Source organism: Acanthochromis polyacanthus, chromosome 22, assembly GCF_021347895.1.
Source record: "Acanthochromis polyacanthus isolate Apoly-LR-REF ecotype Palm Island chromosome 22, KAUST_Apoly_ChrSc, whole genome shotgun sequence".
NCBI lineage: Eukaryota > Metazoa > Chordata > Actinopteri > Pomacentridae > Acanthochromis > Acanthochromis polyacanthus.
In genome coordinates, this window is record NC_067134.1 from 24097100 (window position 1) to 24124567 (window position 27468).

Below are 27468 nucleotides of genomic sequence, written 5' to 3' on the forward strand. Positions count from 1 at the left end.
GTAATGCGTTTTCCATCAAATAAAGCAGAAATAGAAGATTGACGTCCATACTACTAAGGTGTCATCAAGGGTCATCACACCCTGATTCTGGCTGCGTACTTAACACACAAACATGATGTTTTCAGTCTCCCTCCCGAAAATTTTGTAAGATGAAGTATTCCTTTAACTTCCTTCCTCCCCTGCACTCTTTTCTGTATGTTTACAGATCACTGTTCACACCGAGGTGGTTGTAGATTTTCCTTTATGTCACTGTGGTCATTTTAGCATTTGCAGTTCCTTATTGTTGCAGTGTCATTACAGCAGCCCTTGATTTCTCTCCTACAATTTCATTTTTATTATTTTCTGCCCGTGCACTATGCCTCAGTCTGGCTCACAGCTCCTGACATCCTTTGTTGTCTGTGCACACTCACATGTGTCCTGTGTCTGTGATCATACTCTCACATGCAGAGGGCTGTGGCTGATTGCTTTATTGGCTGATGACTCATTCTCTTTTTCAACCTGCTGGAGGTACTTCAATCATGCAGGTAATCTCCCTGTGCACGCTGGCAGCTGAGAGGTTACCTTTCCCCCACATCAGAGCTATTTTCCTCTTAATTGAGACCCACTCTGCTGCGACAGCATTTTCACAAGGTGGAAAATGGCAGGTCAAGATTTCAAGACATCTTTCTCCCACCCCTCCCTCCACGCCAGCTTCCCCACGGCAAAAGTGCCTGTGAAGTTGATAAGTTCCTTCAGGGATTCTGGAGCCGATCCAGCTGAGACACCACACCACTCGAGGGCAAGTAAAGGTTGATGTCAAGTCACCTCATAGATTGTACGGGTGTGGAGATGTGAGTACAGATTCTCGTGTGTTTATTCAATCAACCCAGGCCCTTAATGTATGCACGAGTTTCTCATTGAATTACACTTGGGCTTTTATGGAGAAAAATAGTAGTGAACCATCTCCTTGAGTGCTTATGAGAGAACAGACACTTTGTGGGAGTTTCCGCGGTGACCCGACTCAATCTGCATACGATTACCCCTCAGCAGACCTGTAACCCAATTTATGAGCTGATCACCTCCTCTCCAGAAGGAGCACATGCTCGTTCTCATGTGACAGTAAAATGTGGAGGGAACATGGTGACATAACATTTGTTTGGCTTTACTATGGTGCCCTTTAAACCAGATCATAGCTGTTTTTTCATGCATGTTAACTAGCATATTGGTCGCATCTGCGCTCCATCTTCCCAACAGCCAATTGCACATACGATTTATTTTTTAAAATACATGCCCTGAACAGACGAACTACTTTCTATAAAAGCACACACACTACAATGCATATTAAGTTCAGAAAAAAAACGGCTTCTGTAGTTAGCTTGAAAATGCCTTGAGGCTCATTTCTAGTGGGATCCTGTTAAAAGCAAGGGTCAAATTAAAACAAGAAATTGTGTTTCAGTGAGAGGAAATGCAGAGAATTATAGCATGTGTCTACATTTTGAAAGAAAAACATGTAAAATTGTTTCATTTAACCTTGATTTTAAGGTAAACTAAGCTCTGTATTTGCATTTAAACATTAGGTTATATTTGCATTCATTTTAATATGAAATAAATGTATACATCTATGCAGCCATTTACCCGTAGCGTTGAATTGTTTTCACATAAATCACATCCTTGGTTTGGTTACAAGCACTGAACAAGGATTTTATGAATAAGGCTCTTTTTTTTTTTTTTTACACAGTTGGATAAATGAGACAAACATGACTAACATAAAAACAAGGCAGGCGTGACAAATGGCCCCGTCTTTGTTTAATGGCGTGGTTAAGTCAGAATACGACTGGACGACCCCATTTCAACGTGTCAGTGAGTGCGACTCTATTAAATCCTGATTTCCATTCAGAGTGACATGCAAACATTTGTTCTGTGATCATTTGGCAAAAACATGACAGCTGACAGTTACCGTTTTTTTCCAGCAAGCACAAATGTTGGGACCTTGGACGCGCTCAGAGATGGCGACTGAGGAATTACCCTCCTTTTTTATTTATGGATCATGGGATTTCATGGATGTAGCACAGCCACAAACGGTGCTTATGATGGCCCCAGTCGCTGAAGAGCTGCCGCAGTTATTATCACTCAGCAGATTGCCCAATTCCCTTACCAATTGTGATCCAGCGGAATGGAAATCTGGTGAGCAGGGAAAATGTTAATCGAGTTCAATTAGGCTTTGTACCATGTTTGTTTCCCGCTAACAGATTATGCTTAAATCCTGAGCCTCACTTACTGGAATGAACGATAACCCCTCTGTCAAAAGTCTGAAACGAGCAATTTGAGGATAGGTGGACAATACTGGCTTTGGCAAGCTCTTCGTGGCAGTGTTAGAGATAAATATAGCAAGACTTTTGACTGGAGTTCACCTTCAAAAGGGAATTAAATTGTTTTGTTTTTTTTGCTTTTATTATTTTTTTAACTTCTAAGTTAAAGTCACGATACATTAATTGAAAGCCTTAGGGAGGTTAAAAGAAGCGTCTGACAGTAATTTAACTGTTAAATACAAATAATCACCTTTTTATCCATCAGTTGCGCACCGACATGTACATAATTTCATCATTTAGTCCCAATTGTTCTGTCTTGTTTCACTGAGCCACCCATTGCTGACACATGTTTACCGTTTGGCATAATATCATCTCGTGTACTGTGGTCACACATTTCTGGTGCTGGGACAACATCAAAATAATTCTTTTGAAGCAGTTTAGTCCCGTCTTTCTCATTCTGCAAGCCATTATTTTTCTTCAGTAAGATGGAAAATGTTCAGCTGTAAAAAAATGAGTGGACTGAGTGTTTATTTGCCGTGCTGATGGGAAAGGCGGTGACAGAGCCAGGCTGTCTGATGTTTGGCAGTGAAGCATTTACTGTGTTTTTCTTTTTTTTTATCCCTGCTAGCAAATCCAGTCTGTGCAGCCAAACTGAGAGTACTTCTGAGTAAATTTGTCTTTTCCTCTCCTGTCCGGGCTGGCAGAATATGCTAGGGGTGCAAAGATCAGTTTATTGGTCAGCTAGTTGGACTTAGTGGAATAGCAGGTTCCTCTTCAATTTATTACAACCAGCATACCTTTAGAAGAAATATGAGACCTACTGGAGTGGAGTTATATATTAAGTATATATTATCAATATTTTTAGTAAAGACCAGCAGTAAAAAGGTTTGTTTTAATTGAATTAATTGCCAGACTTAGAATGGGCATCTCCAAACAAAGATCCTATACTGACCTCCATGTGCATCCCAACATCTGTTGAGTGTACAAAGTGCTTGGCTTCATTGAAGGTGGTGGGGAACACAAGGTCATGGCAGTTTTAGACGGTGACACCAGTCTCACAAGAACCACCGGTCCTCTGTGGGGTGAGGGGAACAAGATACCAAGGCAGCTAGTCTATTGCTGGTCCGTGTTGCTAGCCAAGTGTGCCCGACTGTTGAAAAGTTTGGGGTCACTTAGACATGTCTTTGATTTGGAAAGAAATACAAATTAAAGACAAACAGTCTAGACATTGTGAATATGGTAAATGACTATTCTAGCTGGAATTTTTTCATGGAATATCTACATTGGGGTACAGAGGAACATTTCCAGCAACCATCACTCCTGTGTTCTAATGCTACATTGTGTTAGCTAATGGTGTTGAAAGACTAACTGATGATTGGAAAACTCTTGTGCAACTATGTTAGCACATGAATCAAATTTTGAATTTTCATGGAAAACAAGAAATGGTAGCGGTAGTGTATGTGTTACAACTGTGCCAAAGTTAAAATTGTACTGGTTCTCACCTGTATGTAACTTTGACAAACTGTCAATCTTTTGTAATCTCAGACTGCCTTTTATTATGAGAAAATCAAGTAACTTCATTTCATCCCATGGCATTATCTGGTTTGAGTACTCACAGGACCGTTGTTTACTTGGTCTGTTGACCAGCAATTTGTGGTGCACAGATTATGCACTCTAATGATTTTCGTAAACCTTTGACTTCTTTTCTTGTGCCAGCATGATGTTTTGTGTAAAATATTGGAACAACAATCACATGGATTGCAGTGAAGATATTCACAGTTCCCAGAGGATAAATTGCAGTGACTGTGGTGATCCTCGAACATTTCATCTGGTGCCAGTTTCATGTCAAAATGTCAATTTGTTTATCCAATAATTTGGTTTGTTACTAGTCTCTGCAAGAAGAACCTGCTTGCAAGAACAGAGCTGCTGCTGTGACTAGAGACAGTGTGAGAATTATAACTTCTGATTTAGCTCATCATTATTTCAATCAGTGCTGACATTTGCAGTAAATGGTGGCCCTGGCATGGTCTTCAGACAAGACTGGGTTGTACTTCTTGGTAAATCCCCAATTTTGCAAGTAAGCTGCCTTGTTTTCTTTTCTGATGTGTCTTTGTGCCGACTACAAAACAGAGAAATGATTAATGGCAATCGGACAGCAGACTGAATGGGAAAGTTTGTTCTTCATCTTCTGCTTTGTTTTCTGAGCTTCGACTTACAGAGAGGGAATTTTCTCATATTGCACTGCCATGCTTTGACTGCTGGTATCTTTGTTAAAGTGAATTAGTGATGAGTCGCCCTCCTGCATTAATCAAACATCAAGAAAAGTCTCATATTAGACATGATCCATGGTGATGAAGACACAGGAAAGCAGAAAAGCATTGCAAAAATTGATTGTCAATGTTTTAGAGAAGCTCCACCAAAATCTCTTGTAATTTTCACCCTGATTGAAGACCATGCATTCCTTATATGCATTGTATGTGTGTTTTGTCTTTGTCTATATATCTAAGACAGAAATATCAGAAGCACTGTCTCACTCTCCTTGCCAAACTAATCCTTTGTGTTAGCGAGTTACCGCCTGCTTGTATGACCTTTTCCTCCCTCCTGCTGTTTTTATTAGTTGGGAGAGTAAAACACTTCAGAGTCTCAATTAGGACACATGATTAGAAGTGAAACCATCTTGGCTGTGGTTGTCTTACCTTAAGCCTTCAAGTTATTATCGTCCGCAAACTAATTAGCAAATTCTCGATAAGCGAGGGTAGACCTTTTGTTGCCATAGCAACAGTTAGACTTAATCACAATGAAAGGATTGTGCTGTTGGGCAGCTCACAGAGCACATACCTACCCAGGCATTTGCTTCATTTTGTTTCTTAGTCACTCTTTGTACAATTTAGGCTGTATTTTTAATTTCGCTCACGGGGGGACACGTTTAATTGAAGAAATCAAAAAGAGGTTTAGAGGGTTATGTCAAAGCTCCGCACATGATTGCAGCCTTGTCAGGCTTATCAAATGAAAACAGCAACTTATTGTTGCTGATTTCGGATCGAGACAGATCAGGAAGGGGCTGCAGATTTGGCAGAACTGCTAAAATGAGCTGTAAAATCAGCCTACAAGTGGAATAACAGGACGATTAGGTGCATGTAAAAGCAGAAGTTACCCTCAAATACTTGGATCCGGGCTTAAGTCACTTCCAGGACAAAGTGCTTTGTTTTTTTCTGTTTTGCCCATTTTCTTTAACCTCATTCATCTGCTAAACTGAGTTTCTATTTCCTATTCTGTTTCAACAACCCCAAGACAACATAGATGAAGTGAACTATTGCTGAACCGAATACCAATTAGCTCATGAACAGAAATGAATCACCTATCAAGCAAGCAAATCAAGCGTGGAAAGATTAAACTCCAAAAGTGCCCAGGGCAAAAATGACCAACTGAGCTGCTCTTTCCTAAATAATCAAATTTTTTCTGTGCTGGGGTACGTAAACTGAGGTCTTTCAGCGTTGTTACAGGCATCCTGTGTCAAGTAGTTCTACTTTAGAAATCGAAGAATGTTTACAAATTTACTGATTCTGAATTTCTCAAGAAAGGCATATGTCAGAGGAATATATAACAAGGTAATTGAACTATTTCATGAAAAAAATCAGAAACCAATTTTTATTCAGAACAGAATACTTGTATATATCTCCACACATGCCTGGAGGGGCTCTTTAAAATTGCATCACATTTTGATGTACTACCTATTTTTGTGAAGAAATTGGTATTCTGCCTCTTCAGTCCTCTATTTCTTCCCCAATTTGTGACCATTGAACTTTGCTCTTTGACTCAGACAGATTGACATAACTGCAACTTTCTGCAAGTTTTCAATAACTGATGGATCCGACGCTATTAAACTGCACTGCAGCCACCCTGGAAATATCTGTGTGACATTATGTCGCCATCATTTTTCACTGTTCCCTTGAAATGCTTTTCCCTGTTTCCTTCTTCTCCCCACCAGTGTTGTTCCTGCTGCTATTCTCAGTGTGACCCCCACAGCCCCACAGAATACAGTACAATAACATAAATCAGCATGGTTAATCGATTCCCCACCGCAGTTACCCCCAACAACCGCAGCACGCACCACACCTCGCTGATTGGCGGACGAGTTGCTTCTTTGGTAAATAAAACATTTATAGAAGCTCAATTAGCGAAGCCTGTTGAGCCTGAGACAGCTGTGCTCACCAGCTGTTTTTAAAGGAAGTGCGATGCAGCGAGGTGAAGCGGGGGAAACGAGAATGTCAGGAACAGGAAGGGAAAATGGAAAAGGAAAGGTAAAGCAGACAGAAAGCTTGTTTTTTTTTTCATCGTGGACCGCTGTTGTTTCTCAGATAGAAGACAAGTAGTTTGTTAGTGTCTCAAAAGAGCAGAGAAAGTTTTGATGAAGATTTAGCTTCTATGTGTCGAACATTTTGTCTGCGAGCTCAGCAGCTTTGATCTCATAAGATATGCAGCAACAATATGTACAATATTCAGTGCTGCTATAAATAAAAAAAGCATGAATATTCTCTGAAAAGAAAGTTCATGGAAGAATGGTCTTACATGCTGTACACTTAAATAAAACAAAGAGTACAAGGTGCAATCAAAAAATTCTGACTCTGCGCCTAGAAAACTCTAAAATCTGATTTAGGTTTGGCCACTGTCCCTATGGAAGTTGTCTTCTTGTCTTCTCCCCATTTTGTGGAAGTCCCAATATGTAAATTGGCACTGAGCAGTCAACTTGGATTTCAGTTTGGGGAAAAGGAAGAAGTCACAGGGGGCAAAATCTAGAGATAACGAGGCGTGTGAGGAGCAATGATTGTGTTGAGCGCTGTGACCAAGCCCAAAGAGCACTGGAGCACCAACAAGCCATTACGCCAAAGTCAACATCATGTTGACATTGTCACACAGGGGGACGAATTCCCAGTGTGCTAACCCCATTTGATTTGAAAGAAAACAGCAAGTGTGCTCCTGAAATGACTCCCTTCCTCTTGTCTTGGAGACTGCGGGTTCTTCCACTGTGAAAATTGCCGTTTCTTCTCTGTATGGCAGCTGCAGATCCACAACTCTGCACCAGTGATGATCCCTGACATGAAGGTTGATGTTCTGGGTGGCTAATTAACACAGAATGTGATCTCTTGCTCCAGTTGGAGGTCCATGCTGGAATCCCAGTGGTCATAAATATGTATATAACACAGGTCAGCCTGTGGGCGTTGCAGTGCAGCTCCTTGACTTGTGATGGTCTTAGTCCCAGAACTTTTCGATTGCACCTCGTAGTTGGTATGCTGGTCACCAAGCATTGAAGTGATAAAACGGTCTCACCATAGTAGCTGTTTTGGTGTTTCCCAATCATTAAAAAACTACCCAAATGTGTTGCTTGCTTGACACACAGATGATTACTTGCAGTACCTCTGTCTTTTTACACAACTCATTACGTGTGAAAGTCACCAGCTCAGGAACCTGTGTTGTCTGTGCGAGTTTTCACTGGTGTGCAAAAGCAAGGATTAAGTGTCACTTTAATATCTGCTGTTGCTCATGAATCTCATATACACCTAAAGATGGAAAATAAGGGTGTGAATCCAAACCATCCTTCTACCTGCACTGCATGAATAATTCAGTTATAATTCAATCTTCATAACTTTTTTCCACTGACAGTCGGTGGCCTTTATTGGATGTCTTAACAGGAAGACCCCCATTGCTGGGACTTGGCATGTGCATCGGCACAATATGAGTTACTTTTTCCATTTACGCAATGGCATTTGAGAGCGGAGGATATTCTGATAGCTGTAGGAAATGAATACAGACGTACAGCAGCTTCTAATTTTCTCAGGTCAAATGTAGTTGAGTGCCATCACTGCCATTTAAACAGATATAGATGGTGGTTTATACAGAGTTTATTGCCAGTAAAATCAATTTATGTATGAGTTGAGGCACAAGTTAAATATAAATACAGTAATGTTCGTAGGTGAAGGCAGGGAGTAAAGATTGCATCTGACAACTGCTTTGTTGAGAGTTTAGTCTTACATTGAAGAGGATATTGTGGTAATAAAACATTTCAGCAGCATAATAAGGATCTCCCTGTGTTTTTAAATTTGCTATGAATTGATTCTGGCACACCAAGGAAGTCTTATGTTAAATGTGTGTAGTTGTAGTAATAGCCACGTTCGATTTGTGTATTCCGGTGAAGCAAAAAAAGAATTTGGAACAATTAGCGCTGCGTGGAGGAAAAGAGCGTCTTGATTGATTGTGATATGACTGCTGGCTCCTGGTTGCCACAAAGCCTTTTCATGAGTACAAATCACCTCCGCTGTGCTTGGTGATGATGCAAATTGGACTAAATAAAAAAACAAAAAAAACAAAACAAGAATCCCCCTGCTTAATTTTTATTTTCTTGTCCTTCTCTTTCAGTGGAAGGCTGCACAGATTGGTCAGTGGACTACCTGAAATACAAAGTGCTTCTGGGGGAACCTGTACGGATTAAGTGCGCTTTATTCTATGGATATATCCGGGCCAACTACACCCATGCGCAGAGCACGGGACTTAGCCTTATGTGGTACAAGAGCGCTGGCCATGGGGACTTCGAGGAACCAATCAGTTTTGATGGCACAAGGATGAGCAAAGAAGAGGACGCCATATGGTTCCGCCCAGCAGAGTTGGACGATGTGGGATACTATTCGTGTGTATTAAGGTACGTTTTTCTAAGCCTGCATCGCCCAGGGACGATACAGTTTGCTGCTCTCTTTATTGCTACAAATGTAAATTTGCTTTTTTTTTTTTATTGTGTTTGCCATAAAATATAGTGAGAGTTCACAAGAAGCTCTGCCAACATTTTTGGTATTATTTTTCCAGCAGCGACTCTGTAAAATAACAGGGTAAATAACATTTTCTGGAACCCTGTAGGCAAGAGTAAAACTGTGTGAAAATCCTCCCCTGTTGATTTTTAATGAAGTCTCTCATCTCCAGCCAAAAGAGCGCTGGTCCTTGGTCCACAGAGCGTCGTCTAACAGTATGGGGCCCCTTTGCTTCGCTTTATATGTTAAATTATTTCTCTATTCTCCTCTCGGGGACACTAAGCCATTAGGTGCAATTGGTGAATCCATAACTCTTCGGCCCCTCACAAGTCCTTCTTTCTGAAAACGTGAAAGAGCAGGGAGTGAGACGAAAGAGAATGGACAGCAATTCAGCGCGGGAAGATTGAGGAAAGGGAAAAGGCAGCTAAGATAAAAGGGGGAAAAAAGTAAGGGACTTCTGCTATCTTCTTTTTCCACTTGCCCGATAGTGGAGGTAGACAATTGTTTGATTTATGAGTTCTATAATGTGGTAAAAATTTCTGGCTTCCTCGACGTTTTCATTAACATGAAGGTTGTCTGTGGCCAGGCAGAAAGAAAAAGCAAAGCTGCTGCCTTGGAGCCCTTACCTGTTTCTTTTTTTTTTTTTTCAAAGAACAAGAGGAACTTTGAAACACATCTTCTTCAAAGATAGCAGTGTAATCTTTCGAGAATTCAGAAGAGTCCACAGAAACATTCATATTTTACGCTAAACACGAATGATTTAGGATTTTTTTTTTTACATAGACCAAAGGGAGGGGAAAAAAGAAGGCGAATAATGTGCTCTCAAGCAGTTACATTCAGCACAGGTTTCCTTTCCACGGGGTTTGGCCATTACTATTCAACACCATTAACACTCTTCCCTTTGCTGTGGCGGCTGCCGTGAATAGAACCGGGCAGTACCAATCCAACAATTCTCCATTCAGTGACGTTGGCAGCATTTTCTGGAGGTAGACAATCAGTCAGCTCAGAGTTATTGTGTAATCACGCAGAAAGTAGACCCATGAGATTTGATTTGGATGAGTAGCCCACTGTTGCTTTGTCGCCAGTCTCTGCCATTCAGAACCAAATTAAGGGGCAACACTTATTCGCCCATCATGGAGAGGAATAACAATAGTTGCGAATACAGAGCACTTTTCCATCACTGAGGATTTCTCTCTGCGGGCATTTCTTGTTTCCTCTGTTTGCTTTCTGCAGATTTGAATTGTGTTTTTACACTATATACTCAAGAGTCGATTCATACAGTATTTAATGCGTTCAGCTTGTAATCTTTGCCACTTAAATGGAATATTTACAGCTCTGACCTTTATTTAGCTCGGATGCTGCAATCAATTCCACTAATCTGTTGCACTGGGGGGTGTTCCAATGTTATAGGTAACAGATAAGTGATACATTGATTAGCTCCAGCTCAGTACAACTGCGCAATGATGTGACTATTCCCACTAGCACATGATGTGATTATATGTAGACCAATGATGAACCTATTTTTAAAACCTGCCAATTTTTCCATCATTAATTATGGATTAATTAGAAAATGGTGGAAGAAAGGGGGAAAAAAAACTCTTCATACCCAAGATGACATCTTCAACGTGCTCATGATAGTCATTTACAGGGATATGAAAGACAGAAAATCAGCAAATCCCCTCATCAGATAGACTTGAGGATGTTTTTTTTTCAAGATTATTAATCAGAATTAATCAGATTTTTTAAGCATCTTTGGGAAGAAGCACATATTTGAGATATTTTGACCTTATGCAGTTGATATAGCTAACATTTTAGCATATGCTACCAGAAGTGATTGTTTTCTTGTTTTATGTTTCGTATCACTTAAATGTCACAATAATTGCATTACTTCTAAAAAAAAAAAATCTAACAGTTTGATTTTACTAGACTTGTGGGCCACACTGTCAAGGCAAATGCCAGTAGATCTTTAATTATAATGATTCAAATGTCTATTTTTTCCACTTCATTTTGGATGACAGACTCATGGAGGATACCATTGTTGCCCACATTTCTGGAGAGATGCTCTGTTTTTCTTTAGAGACTATTTTTTCAGCAGTTTTTTATTTTTTTGCTGCAGAAGTTGTGTTCCTCTACCTTTCTCTTTAAAATATCTCAAATATGTTCTGTGGGACTCAAGGCAGCTGACATCCTTGGCCAAGTCCTCGTCTTCATTTTGTTTTTCCTTCTTCAGAAACTCTTGTGTGATTTTTTGGCAGTGTGCCTCGAATTGTTAGCATTCTAGAATATTCCTCTTCTGTCAAGTCTCTGCACACTGGGAGTCATCTTGTCAGGCCAATATTTTGGTATATTCACAGGCATTCGTGGTGCCAGCTAGAAAAATGGACAAACTTTTACAGCTCCATATAATCACATTCCCACCTCCATGCTTCACTGTCAGGATTATGCTTTCACTGTGGTAATTCTGGTCAGGTTCACGCCAAACATTCTCACTAGATTGGCTTCATTTGACTAAAAAATGTGCTTCCAACATCAATGAAGATTTTTTTTTTTTTTTTTTTTTACTGTTCCTTAGCAAAGTTTAATCTTAAAGTTTTGTATCGACCAGCAAGCAAAGGTGTTTTTCTTGGACGCCACCCATAGAGGTCAACTTGAACTGTCCTTCCCGCTGTCTGAGCTGTCACAGAATAATCTTGTGCTGAGTCTGAAGCAGTTGTCTGTCTAGTTTTTTTTTAGAATTGGGTTGTAAAAGTAGCACAGTGTCAGTGGTTAAGGAGGACGACCATTGTGGTTCTGATTAATGGTACTGTGGCCAATGCTACACCTCCTGATTCCTGCTGTGGCAGTATTTTGACTGATTTTTAGTTGGTCTCTGATCTTCGTGTACCTTTTGCTATCTTTGTGAAGTCACACATTGAGGGTTTCCCCAATCATTTGGCAATTCTTTTCATTTTGGTGCCAAGATACAGATGCTAAGTGGACATGAAATTGACTCAATGAAAGTTATTCACTCAGCGATTCTTGGTGGGTTTGCTGCTACATTTGACCATTTGATAATACTAAATTATTGTTGAATTTACACTTTCCAGATGGTGAAATCTCCTCAAAGGATGTAATATGAAAAGCGAGCATTTTATCTTGAATTTCAAAACATTACATTAATTGAACACCCCAAAATACAAGAAAAAATAAACAGAAAAACACTTATTTGTCACAAGCTGTGTGCTGTCTGTTTTGCAACGATTGAGTCGAGGAAGTAGACTGAATGGTGTGCAGAGTTGCACATGCTCGATTATATAGTAATAACTTATTAACCTTGTAGGTAAAGGGCGTTTTCTCTTGACTGGCTCATTAGTCAGCTCTATACAGCGGCATACAGTGGCTTTTAACAGGAGGAGGGGCCTGCTTTCAAGGCTTGGGAGGATTAGGTTATTGGATACTGTGTGTGTGTGTGTGTGTGTGTGTGTGTGTGTGTGTGTGTGTGTGTGTGTGTGTGTGTGTGTGTGTGTGTGTGTCTCACATGTTTAATGCAGTGTTCTAGAGTGCATAGCAATGCATCAAAATTGACCACATGGGACTATCAAATTAGAATGATTTATAGTCCCGTATTAGCATAGACTGTGAGTTCTGTTGATCGGAATCACAGTAATACGTCCAGGGCTCAGTCCAGACGACTAAGGAGCCATGCTTCATACAAGCTAAAAGGGTATCTATATGTTGGAGAAAATCCTCACAATGTCTCTGAATTACATAAACCGAAGTCAAAAGAATTACATAAACCGAAGTCAAAAGTACTCACAGATGAAGTGAACAGTATTGGCTGTCATGGAACAGAGGCGCATGTCAAGGCCTGGGAGAGATTCAACGTTAACAGCACAGTTTTGTTCCATATTCAATGAGTTGAATATGAGAAAAAAAAAAAAAAAAACATGCAATTGTAAAGACTGAGAGTGACTGTGACAGGAGCCAGTTCATAATAGCCATACAATTTATAGGACTTGAAGAATCTGTTGTTAATTCCTTAGTGCCAGATACTGCAGGGCAACGTCAGAGGTCTTGTAGAGTCCATGTCTCAGTGGGTCAAAGATGTTTTGGCGTCAAGCGGAGCTCCCACAGGGGTGTTTAGAACAGTTTGGCTCATCAGTGTATAGATCACATGAGGTTCTGCCTTCTTGTTGTTCAGGGTCAAGGATTAAAGAGAGACACTCTAAAGTACATCAGCCATGATAACACCTGAGCTTTTAAAGATTAAACTATTAACCTTAAAACGACTACAGCTTGATGCTCCCAAAATACACTTTTGTTATTGCCACATTCACCTCATTTTTTTCTGCTCAAAGGTTGATGGCATGTTTAAAAAAAATCCAAGAATTGCTTCATTCAATTTTACACCCACCTCGCAGCACGTTTTGCTATTATATCTGTATGACTCATTTCAATTCCCAGCTGCTGCAGCCAAATCAACGAGTTGCTGCTCTCTTTTGTCTCCAGAGCATGGGTCCTATACATGATCTACGCTTGCATATGTTAACATATCACATTTGGATTAGGCTCTTGGCAGTGCTTTGTTAGTTGAGGATCCTCACTGTTTGAAACATGAAGGGTCCTGGGGAATTAGAGCACTCGGTGGTGGAACGAATGAATCACAGCACAACAATATATCATCTCTCACTGGATACATTTCATACTTGAGCACATTATAACAATTCAATCCCACTTACTACACGTCCCCATCATGTTATTGTCTCTAAGCAAGTACTGATAGAGACAATTTTATCCGAGAATGATGGGTATTATTGTAGAGGATCTACTCCTTTGACAGCATTAGAAATTATCCTTCCTTGGGGTAAGTGACAGCGTTTTACTTTCTTCTTATTGAGAATCAGTGTGGTGGAATGAGGTAAAGCCTCAAATCAATTATGGGAAGACTAAAAAATAAGACAACGTGTCTACTATAATTACAAATTGCTGTTCTGTTTCTTTATGTGCAACAAGTTTTGCTGCGTAAACTGCAGCCCCATGCATCTTGCAGCACTATTGTCGACATGATTGTGACAAAGCAAGTCAGGATCAATGTGGGCAGAAATCTATCTGCTGAGATCATCACTGGTTAATTCTGCATCGGTCTGATTCATCTCAAGCAAACCTCCTCAGCACAATTCTGTTATTTAACTGTTGAAAAATATTCATATTGGCGTAATTTAATCATGTCAGATCAAGTGAGACGAAAGTTGTAGATGTTAACATGCAGCATATTAACAGATGTGTTTATCTGGATGTTTTTTCATTGCCAAAGAAAGCCTCCAGAAGCAAAAGAGGAATGTGTTTTATGAGCAGCTTGGACACCATGTGGCAGAATACAGATGATGACAGAGACACATCTGCACTGAGGAAAAGAGAAAGGGGGAAAAGAAACACAAACATCTTAATAAGTTTTGCAGTTTGCAAAGTTTTGTCTGTGAACAGCCGCTGGGGAGAAAATGTGCAAACAGGGTGCGTGCAGATAAACACAATTACTTCCAATTCAAATCATCTGGTTTCAAGTACTTTCTTAATCAAGAGGAAGGTTTTTAATGGATTCGAATCGTCTTCCTGCTTGTTCCTTGTTTCAGGACTTGTGAGAATTCTACAGTTTGTCATTTGTTTGAAAAATTGGACTAAATATGACATTAAATTGGTCGATTTTTTTTTTTTTTTGCAGTGTGCAATGCAGTCCCTGAGTTATTACGTCATTTACTTTTTTCCTTCTCTGCGATGCATTCTAACATGCGTATAAATATGCTCTTTTTACCTTTGTTTTGTATGTTGCATTATGCCGTGTGACTTCATGCTTCTGGCCTTCCCACCTCTCTTGACATACATGGACAAAACCGTGCGTTCGGCCTCGTCATATCGTTGTATATCTGCTCAGCTGCACTTATGGGTGTCAGAGGGCATCGTCATACACCGTCGCACACACAGACACACACACAGACACACACACACACACTAGCTGCTACTGACAGGAACTTAATGTGCCTTGAATCTGTATGTAAAAGCAGGCCAGCATCAAAACACATGTTTGGCATTCAGAACATGTATCCCTGTCTCTTTCACTCTCTTGGATTATTCCTCATGCACACACACACGAATCTACATGCATTATAGACATATGATATACAGTATAGGAGTGGAAGGGAGCAGACTAGCAGAGCCATGTGCCAAATCGAGGTCAGCACTCAGCTGTTTCAGATGTAATACCCTGAGGAACCCTGTCGTATGCAGAGCAACAAAAAAACAAAAAAAACATCTGCAGTGGCTGAGTGTGTCACTTACTGTACAATGACGGAAACCACACACACACATGAGCCATCCGGGTTCTCTCCGTGCACTGCTGCAAGTGTTTCTGTAAGCCTATTAGCATTACAAAGTTTCTAATTCCTGCCATTTTATGCCGCACTGACAGCTGAGACAGTCGAGCAAAAGTTGGTCCGGCTAACGTGACAGGAGAAGCAAAAAGGAAACATGTTTGGAATTAGTTCTACAGTGATCTGCAAGTCTTTTGCTTCCATTTAGAGCTGTATGTGAGTGATGGAGCGAAGACACAAGTGCTGAGCTGATTATGATTTGAAAAACGATCGCATAAGTCTCGGTTAGTGTTGAAAGTGGGCAGGAGAAAATCATACTTTACTCTGTTCAGATGGTCTAATCGTTTTGTCTGGGTGAAAATGGCAAAGTAAGTGCAACAAAGTGGTGGACTGTGAGTGAGAGTGTATTATTTTAGAATTTCAGTTCACGGCCACAACTCACCTGACGTTCACCTCACTCTGATGTAGTTCAGTCACTGCCCCGCTCTCTGCTGATGCTGATCTCTTCATCCTCCCTCTCATGAGAATGTGTGATGCTTTTTGGGTTGATTTGCTTCGGTTACACAAATTACGTTGTAGATTATCAAAGCAGGACGATTCTGATGGATGTTGGATTTTGAATCTTTGTAATTTTTGATATAATACATGTATGCATGTTTTTGGAAATAGTTTTCATGTTTGGGATGACTAATGCTCATAAAGAACATCCCATCTAGAACTTTGACTCGACTTGGAGGGATCTGACATTACAGTGTTTTATTTTCACTCATTTTTGTTCACACCTGTCTGGGTTGCTGCATTAGTAACTGAGTGGTGACTAGAGGCTTCCCGGTGCACGGCCGTTAGCTCGCATGTTCTGCAGCTTGGATGTGAGGCGTTTAGGGACCATCAATAAATTATAGCGTCTATTAATCAGCAGATGGTGAGTAAGTGAAAAGTGTTGTTTACAATTAAAGACAGTAGGAGAAGCACTGAATTCAGTTGAAGATTATTTTTAAGTCATTTTTCTGATACATGAACAGAAATTTAGCACAAGATGGAATGAAAGCAGTGCTTGTTTTTTCTTTTTTCTTCTTTTTTTTTGCTGTTGTGTCTTATGTGTGGAATTACATTCTGTGCTTTGGCATATTTGTATAAAACTGCAGGGCAAGTTAGTTGTTTGTGAAGAACACCATCTTTAATGCTGCATTGTGTGATATTTCAAAACTGCTATAGAGAAATCAGATTGACATATTGCTGCTGATTGAAGTCGGCTGGAAGTGCTTTATTCTTTTTTTCAGTTTTGTTTGTGAATGTTTCAAGAAGCCCATAAAAGCCTTTAGAAGTCTCCTCCATCTCTCTGAAAAAGTTGCCTGTGATGTGACAGCAGCAGGTCAGACGAGCTATTGCAATGTAATTATTCAGTAGTTTTTAAATGGCATAATGTGTCTTAAATGGCTTTAAATCAACACACAGGGAGACATTCTTACACAAGATATAACCTTGCTCAGCAGACACACACTCAGCAGTCCTGAACATACAAATGACAAAGCAGACACACACGTCTACAACGCATCGATCGCTGCAGAGAGTGCAGGGATTACAGTGTCAGATTAAGGACAGATGTACCAGCACAGGGAGGATCCCACTGCTTGGCAGGTAGCTAATGTCTCACCTCTGACCCTGTTCATCAGTGTTGGCATGCTGCCACTGTCCTGAGCTTATTAATGGGCTTTCTGCATGTCCTGCAATGCCTGGGCTGTCACAGCAAAGGACAATGGGAGGTGGAATGTAGCAGAAAGGAGTAGGTTTGCATCTGTATGTCTGCATCCATGTGCTTATTTCAACCTAAATCGCTGGTGTGGCTGCAGGTCACCTGTGCACGCATGTACAGCAGCAATGCAGCGAACACACGTGCATTACAAACCACTTTCCAACTGTCCCAGGCCCCAGACATGTTGACTGTATTAGTATTCGTGGGCAGGAGTGGCTGGTGATCTCTCAGGGAAGTGACAGTCAGAATGGGCCGTCTGGAACACTCTGTCATTCAGCCCCAGTCAGGGCCTGTCCAATTGATCCAGCCCAGCTGTCAAAGCCAATGAGAGACGCTAGACTAAGGAGCAGCCGGGACGGTTTGTGCTGCCAGGGGTTATGGATGATGTATAATATAAGGATGGTGTTTGTGTTATAAGCTACCTGGCAGGAGACAATCAGTTAGTTGTGGCCCTGTGGAATATCTTTGCCCAGCTATAACAGTGATGTCCTGATGAATGTTCATTAATTGAGTTTGTTTTTCAGTGATGCACTGCTGAAGCACATATGGATCAGGTTTTGAAGTCCCAATTAGATTACATTGAATGATTTTATTCATTAAATATGCTAAAAACAAATAATATCTTGCAACCCACATCCTGTCTTCATTGCTAGAATCAATTTTCTTTGAATAATCTGGGATTTACAAAAGCTCCGGGTTTCATTTCACAGCAGTTTTTACTTCAACAGCTTGCCTGTGAATTCACTGAGCTCTGTTTGTTGACCAGCTTTCTCAGTTTTGCTTAGAAATAGAAAGTTATTGAAGCACAAAGCTATTGAAATGACATTTCCTTTAGACTTGAGACCTTGGGAAACTGCTCGGGCACTTCGGTTTTGTGAATGTTCAAGTCTTAACATGATCTACTAAATAATGAAGGTGCTGCCGCCGTTGATAGCCCTTCGATGCAGACAACTAGAATTGTCACTTTTGCTGTTCTAAGCACATGAGAACTAATGCTTCAGAGAATCTAGTCTGAAGCCAAGTCAAGTCTTTGTGAAGCTGCTTTTGGCAGGATGGTAACATGTTCAAACTGGCAATGTTGTGACATTTAGCAGGAATAATGTGACATCCACAAAACAAGTTGAGGCTCCGTGGAGCTGTCATTGGTTTTGCAGGTATTTGTCCATGAATCTGGACTTTCTGACATGTAGGTGCTATAACAGAAAAAACGCCAAAGTATTTTTTGAAAGAAAAGCTGTCTTTTCCCTGAAGATAACATTAAATCAATAAGAATGGAATATCTGCATAGGGGTACAGAGGAACATTTCCAGCAGCCATCACTCCTGTGTTCTAATGCTACATTGTGTTAGCTAATGTGTTTGAAAGGCTCATTGATGATTAGAAAACCCTTGTGCAATTATGTTAGCACATGCAAAAAAATGTGAGTTGTCATGGAAAATATGAAATTGCCTTGCTGACCCCAAACTTTTGAACAGTAGTGTATGTTTGAACAATATTCCATGGCAATCCAAGTAATATTTGTTAAGATATTTGGCCTGGATCCAAGCCATATAGAGTTAAAAAGCTCCTCTGTTGAAAATCTGTTTTCTTTTTACCTTGTTAACATGCCCATATGGTGTTAAAAATAAGCAATCAACATCATGGCTGAGCATTTCCACCTTAAAACTGCAGTGTACCAATGACAGTCTCATTCAGATTTCCAAGGTTTTATATGAAACAAACCTAAGGAACCAATCGTGGCAGCTTGCAGGATGGAGTTCCCATATTGTTCTTCCTCTGAATTGGTTTCCAAGCTAGAAGTGCAGCACAAATGCACCAAAGCAGCAACTACAAGAACGAAATTGCGACTTCAAGAGGTTATGAGAGAGTTGGTGCCAAACCCCTGGCAGCAGTTATTCTCATTGCCCAGGTGGGGTTTTAGTTAATTGTGTGATATGGATTTGCCAAGCCGCTTCATGCACCAGCCAGAGGTTATTGATGATGCTCCCCTATATTCAGTATTCTTTACACCTGTATAGAGAGACTGCTTTGTCGACACAGTGCTTGGACAGCCTTTTAGTTGGCTCTATGTGGTTTAGTCGAGGCTGTTTTCCAATGGCCATTGTCTGATGATGTATGGGCTGCTGTTTGGGCTTAGGCCACCTTTCACACGATGCTTTATTCAGCCTTGTGATGTGGCTGTGTGAACTTCGCCAAGTATTCACTGTGGATGTCTGATGTTACAATGGCTGTGTCAAAGAAGAGTGTGCACTTGAAAACAGTTTAGGAACAGGGCCTGGGTTGTAACAGACTTTCACGTATGGAAGAAAGGCATTCAAATACTGTTTATCTATTTATAACTTTTAAAATCTGTGTTTGGGTTTGACTTCATTGATTCGTGTCATAGTAGAGATTTGGAGTTCATAGTGTGTTGGAAATTTGAAACTTTTTTTTTTTTTTATTTCACATCAGGTGTCATCATCCCGTAAACTGCTTTCCTTGGCTCCTTGGTTTTGCTGTATGTATTTAAAGATGCATTATTAACGTTCAACCACAGTCATTTTGTACTCTGCTACTGACACTCTACTGCGCAATGGGTACATTTAGAGCCATAAAGCAAAGGTAATTTCTCTATAGGATGCAAAGGAACAGCTTTATTACTTGTATAATGGTATTTGTTCCAACTGTTATAGCATTACGTGTATAATGGCTGAACTAGTGTTTTGTTTGCGCTCATACAGTGCTGAGCTTTTTACCATTTGAATTCATTTTCGTCTGCAAATAGTTGTCGTGCTGTGGAGGAGCAATGCAGTTCTGTAACACTGATTAGCATTTAACACCTTGCAGTCTTGGCTGGTGCTGTCAGCGTGAGGAAAAGCCCAACATAGACCTTGTCAAAGCAAGAAGACAAGATTAGCATTACTAATGCTGAATGTTTTTCACCAGTTACATTATTTAGTATTTCTTTTGTTTCAGCAGAAGTCTTTAGATGGGCCACTGAAGCTTCCGGTTGTCCACAACACTTGTTCTTTTTGTCCTAGAAGTTGAAAAATATACTGTCACACAGAGGCAGGCAGAATCGGGTACAACTGGTAGGTCTACTGTAGTTTCAGCAAAAAAACTAATAACGGAAAACTAAGGCTAGTACATGCACGTAGACACTAATGTTGAGCTGAAAAACCTCACCTTATATCCCCAACTCCATTAACCCTTGAAATTCCCAGCATGGTTCTCACCTTAACCATCTAATCTAGATCTTTCCACCCTTGCCTTCATTTATCGACAAACACAGTGTGCTATTGGCATGGCTAACGCTGGTAATAATCCATAAACTTAGTGGCTATTCACCCTTTTTTAAGCATTATGGTGGTGAGACCTATTTGCTAAAGTCTGTGGCCACTTACCCATTGTACTGAGCTCTACTGTTCTTTGGCATCCCATTGCTATCCTTCAAGCCATCTTTGATATCCATTCCATTGGTTTCTGTGAGTCATAGAATTGCATCCTGGTCCGTCTCACAGTTTTCCCTCTGCAACACAGCCACCTGTTCGCACTCTTGTCAGTTCATGGTGTACATCTAGTTTCAGTTGATCATTAGCAAATCTTTTGCATGAACCTCGGTGAAGTGCATTTTTTTAGCTCTTTAAGTCACAGTTTCTTTAAAATACACATACTACATCACTGAATTTTTCAACTTTAGCACAAATAGAACATATAATCATAAAACAATGACACATGATATGGCTGAAGTATATAAAATGACGCAATGGAAGAACATTCTTGAAAAATGCACTCGTGCTGTATGTGGACAATGTATGTGTGAGTGTCTGTACACATTTTTCATTTGCAAAAGTCGCTAATTTTGCATTTTCATTGTCCAACAAACTCCGCAAATGCTTCTTTTAACGTATGTTGCGTTGTCTTTGAAATATGAATCCAATCCAGCGTGTGCATGCATTACAGTCTTGGCCAATTCCACTGCATGCCCTTCACGCTACTCCTGATTGGACATTTGTCCCACGCTCGATTCCATTTGATTAAGCCAGACTCAAATGGCTCCTGGCTATATAAGGAGCAAAAGGAGAGAAGGTTCACCATGGAGATTTTGCTCTTGGGAGCCACAATCTGCATGACTACCCAGGACCAACCAGCAGAAGGTCATATATGACCAATTTCTATTTATCTTAAGGATCAATTTTTTGTTTATCCTAACCACACATGCAATTCACTGTAAGAGGTTTTTTTTTTTATTTGTTTCGACTCAGTTGAGCTTTATTACACACTAGAGTAATACCCAGAACGACATATTTCCACATCCTCGGCGAAGGGATTTTGTTCCTCAGCAGTGTCTCCAACCCATATGTCTAGCCTCTTGGCTCTCTTAGTCCACAGTGAGCGGAGGAAGTCATCAAACAAGATGCCAAACCATCGCTATCTGATAGCAGGGACACTGACCTTCTCTTCCTCATATCTGATGGTGGTTTTTATCTGCCAGACAAATGTCAGAAATACCATTCCCAAAGCACAATCACTTTGGCACCGCAGCCAACTTTTTCTTCCACCACCCCGCTCCTCCTTGCCTCCCCTCCCTCCCTTCCTTCCCCGCTGGATTGCGAACAGCGGAGCTCCAAGCGAGACGTCTGCAATACCACAGCTGTCAGTCAAAGCACGATATAGAAGAGAACTCACGCAGCTCGGCTGAATCCTAAGGGTGAGAGAATAATAGGAAAGTGGTTGGGGCTTGGGACAGAAACTTCATTAAAATTTCATAAAGCTGAAAGAGCTCATTTAAATTTTACTGATGCCACATATTGTGAAACATTAGACAAGGTGTTTTCACTGTTGAACCGACTTTTGTTCAGCAGTCATTTATTTTTCAAAAGCAAATGTATTAATTTGTTTCGGAACCAAAACCCAGCCTTAAAAGCAGTCATAAATAAGTGTTTTTTCATCTTTGTTTTCAGTAGTTTTAGTGTATTTCTCCTGCAATTTCACATACTAATTAAAAGATGTACATCTTTTAAAACCAAATAGGATCAGTTAGAAAGAAAAGAAAAAAAAATACCTGCCAGTCTCCTCAAATAAAAGTTTTTTATTTATTTATTTATTTATTTTTGGTAATTGCACTATTCTGCAGTATGTGGTGGATTTATATTACTTGCATCTATTTGTTGTAGTTTTATACTTTCAATACATTTTCAGTGATTTGTTGGTTTGACTAATTGACCAGAGGCTAGTTTTTGACACTTTGTAGGTCCTTTAGCAAAAAAGCTGCCTCAAAAAAGCTGCCTTTTAAAAAATACAATAATATATTTATGTTATTTACCAGGGCTTATGTGCACTTCTTTCAGTTTAGCTCAGTGTAGGGGTCTCGACTGATTTTTTGCGGCTCTTCTCTGCTTTTCCTTCACTCTGCTATATCTGTTGCAACAAAATCTATATGTGTCTGTTTCCTCCCATGAGTCTGCTTTAGTCCATGTGCATTTATCTGTTACGAAGGCATGATTAAGCGAAGGAGAGACGGATCAAGTGAAGATAGTGTTACTTAGGTTAACAACAACTGGCTACAGCCATTCATTGAATTTTACAGTGCAGACATTGGATCATGTTTGTTCATTGTTTAGTTGGCTTTCTGGTTGTAAATGACAGGATGAAGGAGGTGTTTTGGTCTCAGATTTTTGTGCTTTAGTGGTTTAAAAGTGATATGCTGAACCTAAAAAGCACACATATACACAATGAATGTAAAATATGAGACGTGTAAAGAAGCTTCAGAACTGCAGGCAACTCTAATAGAGCTGCAGTGAGTAATATAGAATGAAGTAATTACTTGTTTCAGGTAATAAATAAGGAGTAATTACCTAGTCCTTCTTGTAACAGTACAGTTAAAAAAAAAATACAACAGCTTGGGGACAGCTGTCTGGCCCTGTGACTCACTTTTTTTTTTGCCAATTGCTGGGAACATTTCTTGCTTACATCTCCCAAACAAAACTGCTTACTTTGTCCAAATCCATAATGACATTCAGCAGCGAAACACCACTCACCTTTCTCTGGAATGACTTATTTACAATTTTTTTTTTTTTCCACCAATAAAACCCCTCAGTGCAGCAGCCTCATTCCTGCAACAGCATTACTGGTATGAGATGGTTAGTCTGTATTTGATATGCATAGCAGGATTGCTGCTCATACATTACACCCAGAGGGGGGCTGGGGACCAATGAATAAGGTCAGGACGGAGTTAGAAGAGAATACAATGGAGACAAATTGTTTATGCTTGTTATGAAATCAGGTTGCTGGCATAAAGATGATTTGAGAGTGTCGTGGAATGGAAAATGAGTTCCCCGAAGGCATCGACTACAAAATGAGTAATGCGTTTGCATAGAAGTGCTCTTGTCAGTTTGAGACCCACAACTCAAGGGAAGGCTTTGAGGGATTCTCAGACTTGTTGGGAAATAAGTTATTTGGCTATTGCTGATTTTGGGGATTAAATGACTGATTCTGTACATATATACGTTATGCACTGTGTTTGTCTTTGAAGTGGATGTGGGGTTTTTTAACTGTCTTCTTTGTGGAAATATTACAAGTAAAAACCGTTTGAGATCATTTATCTGTGTGTCTTCAAAATCTATTGCTAGCCCTAATTATGTGCCGCAGTATATATTCAGAACATCATTTTACAATATTTACCGCTTGATATCAGATTTTTCTCACCATCTGGATGAAAAAATATTCAGTTTTTTGCTCATTATGAATATTATGAATCTCTTTCCAAAGTTTTACTTCTTCTAATCAATTTCTTAACAAAAAAAAAGAAACAAGGATGAAGATAACTTAAGAAATAACTTGCTTAATGGGGGGAAGTTTGTTCGTAATTATATGATATTTGTTTTCGAATTAAATTTTTTTTCTTGAAAATAATGTGCTTTATTTTCCTTGTGTCATATACAACCAGCCTTTGAGTCTTCGGAAAAGCAGTGCTAAGTGCTCAATGTTGTTGAAGGACCCTGCGGGCCTCTCAAAGACTGTGCCCAGTGTCAGGTAGTGTCTCACACTCAAGTGTCTCAAATGTGATGGTCAGGCATAAGAGGAACACACTGTTGCTACATTTGTACTTGAGCAGCCAAAATGGGAGAACAAAATGTCGTCATGTTGGGATATACGAGGTCTAATGGATGTCCACATATGAAAACATTTTAAAAGCTTGGGTCGAAATAGAACAAGTTGGTTGCCTCTTGACCAAAGTCCTTTGCAATAAATCTACAATGTATTGCTTTGACTGCAAGTCAAATTAAGTAATCACATTATTATTGCTCAATTTTTAATAATTAGACATTAAAATTAAAGTATCAGAGCTCACTTATTGGTTAATGAACCACAAAATGTAAATAGTAAAGTTTGATGATTTCAATCCTGTTATAGTTTGTTGTGTATAATTTCAGATTGCACAATGCAGAGATGCTACTTTTCTATCCTTATTTTCTGTTTACATGCTCATGTATGTGGATACGAGTGCAGAGACAGGTGCAGCCGTGTGTTTTTCACAGCGTGACAAAACTAAACGATCTACAGAGGTGTATGTTCCTCCCTGAGAAATCGTGTTCTACAAGACAAGCGAGAAAAGGGCGGCTGAGGCTGATGGAGGCAGGGACAGAGGCAAAGCGTAAGAAGCAGGAGGAAGGAGGGAGAAAGTGAGGGGGAGAAGAAGTGGACGGCTTGTAATTGAGGAAGGAGTCGGTTGTTCCAGCATGGCAGACAAGTGCCACACTTTCAGACAGGGGCTAAGTAGGAGCAAGTTGGCCCACAGTCAGATTTGGGGAGCCGGGGTGCTTAATCATCCCGGGCTTGGTGCTGGAGCTGACAGGTGAGTTATGAGCGGGCGCTACAGGTAGCAGCCCCAGTCTTCCCACCGCTCACTGTGACCTTCGCTCCGGCCATAAATAATGCGAGAACCATAAAATACTGATTTAGGATGAGTGAGTCGGCTGTGTCGTGGTCTGGGTTCAACTCGGCTCGATGTGTGCGTGGACCGTGGACTGCTGTGGGCCGACGCCACTGACGGTGCGTCATGGAAGGTGTTGCTGTAGTTCACACCTGTATCCAGAGCTGTAACACTTGTCTGCAGTCTCTCGCTTTGTATCGAAGTGACTTTCCCACTCAGGCTTTTCTCAGGCTACTTTGAACTTGGACCCATCTTGGTCTTAGCCACTATCTGATGCTGACCTGATTCATTTCTTATCCCCCCGCCTGTCTAAAGGCATCGCTACATCTGTCACATGCAATCACGACAGGCTCCATTAACTGCTGAGTGTGTAGTCTCTCAGGAAAGATCTTGGTTGCTTTTACATCTGCTTTCCGCAACTTGACGTTGGCTTGGTTGGCATTTCGAGTTGGTCATATATTTATAGCGGTACCAAGCAGCTGCACATGCACAGATACAGTCAAGGATATGCACACATTCATGTAACAAGGATGTAATTTGAATTATGTTGTAATTTCTAATGCTTTATGTAACTTTGTGACATAATATTGGAAAAATTGTGAACCAGACAGCTTTGCAGTCTACCTAATATAGTGTAGGTCTTGTGTGTGCCACCAAAACATCTGTAAAAAGTCAAGATATGACTTCACAAGGCTTCTGAAGGTGCCCCATTAGACGTTAGCAGGAGATGCTTGAAGTGCTAAAAGTTCCGAGGTTGGGCCTCGATTGCTCGTTAAATCCACCTTCAAATAAAGCTAAATTTTTGTGTATTATTAATGGAATTTCTGCACAACTTTGAGGTCCCATGAAACACACTTTCCTAACAGATTTGCTCATAATTCCAATGGATCTTTATTCTCCATTAAAACCTATATATTTTTGCATTTTAGGGTACCATTTTGAAGGTTGAATTCACCACCATGTTATATTAAAATATTCTAAAAATCTGAATATATTACAAAATAATCCCTCTTTAGACGTCTTTTGAAACAAAAAAAAAATAGTGGTTGCTCTTTCGGTTTTGCCTCGAGGATGCTAATGATGATTGTAGTAGCAGTGTAACTGGATTAAAAATGCTTGATCACAGTCTCTCATCAAACAATGTAAGCTCCATTTTATTAACTTTATAGCAATTAACCTTATCCGATTTGGAGTTTCCACATTGCAAATCCTCCAAGAAACTGCATGATTTTGCTTTAGAGATCAATACATAAGACTTCAAACAACCAGATTTATTTCTCTTTCCAGAATTCTGTTTCGTACGTAAAACTTGGAAATTGCTCGATAAATGACAAAACTCTCTCTAAACTCACACCCACCTTTGCATAGGCAGGATTGAACCCAAAACCCTGCAGTAATCATCAAGGAATCTGACATTTTTGGACAAAATTTTGAACAAAGTCGCGATTGCTGCAGAAGAAATGGACTTGGCAGCTTTTCAGAAATGTTAAAATTACATATACCCTTTGCTTGCATCTTCAGGAGGAGTCAGCATTGCCTTGCCAACATGTTATGGTAGTAATCATAGATGTGCAAACAGATACATGCATTCTCAGACACACATGCTGCCTTATATGCTCATACACACATTTTCTCAAGTTATGCATGCATGTGTATGTTAATGTATATATACATGAGTATTCATGCATATATGTACAATAAATGCATGACAATATACATTTACAGCTCACAGCTCACTATATGTATGTGAATTATTGGCCTAGGTAGCTTCCCATGCTGTATGGAATGTCTACTGGCAACAAGATGAAAAGCGTTGTCACTCACATACTTGGGCGGCCGTTGATGTGACTCCGTCCACAGTAACCGGGACACAGGAATATAGATCTGCCACGATGGGAAGATGCTAGTGGGTATGATTAAATGACAGTTTGCCCAGGACAGTCCAAGTAGAGGTGAAAACACGTCTTTACGATTTGAAAATGTTTCAGCTTGAGTGAAAAATCTGCATTTTATCCTAGGGTGGAATTCACTTCGTAAAAGCGCAGAGGCGAGAGGGGAAAGGGAAAGATACTTGAGGGAAATGGCAGAAAGAGCGGAGGTTCTCGTTCCTGGTGACTTATGAGATCAGACAGGCTGAGCAGACACACAGATCCTATATTGGCGAGAGTCACACACAAATCATTCAAATCAAAATTTGCTTCACCAACTGGGAACACACCACTATCATCAAAACACCAAAATGAGGAAATATCTTTTGAAGAGCAATGCTCATTCCTCCTGTTTGGCTCCAGAGACTTGGACAATTTATGCAAGGAAGCATCTTCACTCTAAGGTGGCAGCAGTGTGGCCAGATTTGTTGTTAGATGTGGGA

The 27468-nt window shown here is 40.2% G+C and overlaps 1 protein-coding gene across 2 annotated transcripts in view; it reads left to right on the plus strand.

Annotated features, from left to right (window-relative positions):
- LOC110962283 (interleukin-1 receptor accessory protein-like 1) overlaps nucleotides 1-27468 on the plus strand; it is a 265262-nt gene that overhangs the window by 70632 nt on the left and 167162 nt on the right. For both annotated transcript variants that reach the window (XM_051942388.1, XM_051942389.1), the window contains exon 2: nucleotides 8703-8982. In XM_051942388.1, the coding sequence (XP_051798348.1) occupies nucleotides 8703-8982 (280 nt within the window). The remainder of the gene's footprint in view (nucleotides 1-8702; nucleotides 8983-27468) is intronic.